The sequence below is a fragment of the Protomyctophum bolini genome (genome assembly GCF_963924005.1).
Source record: "Protomyctophum bolini genome assembly, chromosome: 13".
Taxonomy (NCBI): domain Eukaryota; kingdom Metazoa; phylum Chordata; class Actinopteri; order Myctophiformes; family Myctophidae; genus Protomyctophum; species Protomyctophum bolini.
This window is the reverse complement of record NC_137874.1, coordinates 13,138,268-13,139,988: the sequence shown is the minus strand read 5'-3', so window position 1 is coordinate 13,139,988 and position 1,721 is coordinate 13,138,268. Positions and strand designations below refer to the sequence as shown.

Below are 1,721 nucleotides of genomic sequence, written 5' to 3'. Positions count from 1 at the left end.
TTTATGGAAGTTCAAGCACCCGGGCCAATGTTCCCACCGATATCTTGCCATTGATTGGCCAGCCTGCAGGGTCATGTGACCAAAGGAAATGCTGTTGTGGTGGAAGTCAAAGTTTGTGAGTCTCAGATGAAAAGAGCGCATGTTTATGGGTGTGTGTGTGTGTGTGTATGTATGTGTCGGGCATGTGCAATGACGTCACTTTGGTGAGTGTCAGGTACTGTCGTGTGTGTGTGTATGCGTGTACGTGTGTGTGTGCGCGCGTGTGTTTGTGTGTGTGTATTGTGTCAGCCTGGAGGACGCACGTTTTGACTATACGGCACCAGAGAGGAGAGAGAGGAGGAGAAGAGGAAGGGCTGAGGGTGGAGAGACTCTTTTGGCTTCCAGTGAGGGCATGTTGTCGAGAGAGCAGGAATGCTGAGGGAGGGCGAGCACCAACAACTCATAAGAGGCTGTGAGGAAAGAGAGAGAGAGAGAGAGAGAGTGTAGAGCAGCGTGGTGGAGTAGTCGCGCACACACAACAAGCAGCAGCACAGACCGAGACGGAAACCCATTCCAAAAAGAGCCAAGATGGAGGCGGTGGACGGCCGCGAGGTCGACACTACAGGAAGCAGAGACATTGTTGGTCCATCCGTAAACACAGCGGGGGGCGAGGAGGAGGAGCCACCGGACGTGACGGCAGCGCCGGCGGCCGGCGGTCCGGACAATGCTCGGGGGAACCGCCCCGCCGCGAGGGAGGCGGACTGTGCCGCCGGGGGGAGTGTCACTGGCCGCTGCACGGACGCGGCGGTGGCCGGTGACTGGTGGCGCGGCGGCGAGGGGGCGGCGGAGACCCCCGGGGTCGCACCGCAAACCGGCAGCGACGACTCGGAGTGCGACGGCTCCACGGAGAGCGAGGGGGCCTGCCTGGAGGTCATGACCCCCGACGGGCAGGACCACTACCTGAGGCTGGGCGACACGCCGCGGAGGCGCTCGGCACTGCGGCTGTCGCGCCTCATCGGCCGACAGGTGCTGCTCAACAAGCTGCAGAGAGGTCAGATTTATTGTTCTCCATTAGTTCTGAGTGGAAGCTGTCATCGGAAAGGGAAGGAAAGCTGTCATCGGAAAAGGGAGGGGAAGGGAAGGGGAGCGGCGGTGGGAGGGGATCAGATAAGGACCTTTGCCTCATTTGGTCTCATCTCGACGGGACACGTGGCTGCTGTGCTGTGCTGTGCTGTGCTGTGCTGTGCTGTGCTGTGCTGGGGTGTGCTGTGCTGGGGTGTGCTGTGCTGGGGTGTGCTGGGGTGTGCTGTGCTGTGCTGTGCTGTGCTGTGCTGGGGTGTGCTGTGCTGTGCTTTGCTGTGCTGTGCTGGGGTGTGCTGTGCTGGGGTGTGCTGTGCTGGGGTGTGCTGTGCTGGGGTGTGCTGGGGGGATCTAACCTGTTAACCCCCCCCCCACCACCACTACCACCACAGAGGGGTGGTTGTGGTGCGGAGGGCTGAGAAGCGGTCATAATTTGTCTGGTTTTGTGTCGTTATCGGACCTGTTCGAGAGGTTTGCGTTGCTGTTTTAGTATGTGTGTGTCCTCTGTGTCTCATTTAGTTTAGTGTAAAAGTTGAATTATTATTAAAACCTTTTTTTATGAATACAACTACATTTTGTCCATTCTGTATCGTAGATTTTGCTAATATAACTCGTATTATACAATTTGGGTGGTTGTTTTATCTCCGTGCTCTTCTGTTGAA

General features: G+C 57.2%; 1 protein-coding gene across 1 annotated transcript in view; it reads left to right on the top strand.

Moving 5' to 3' along the window:
• The first annotated feature begins 452 nt into the window (after nt 1-452).
• The window catches only part of LOC308327125 (stAR-related lipid transfer protein 13-like), a 50,246-nt gene continuing 48,977 nt past the window's right edge, over nt 453-1,721 (top strand). Inside the window, exon 1 of the mRNA XM_080780303.1 lies at nt 453-1,030. Within this exon, the coding sequence (XP_080636429.1) occupies nt 568-1,030 (463 nt within the window). The 5' untranslated portion in view covers nt 453-567. The remainder of the gene's footprint in view (nt 1,031-1,721) is intronic.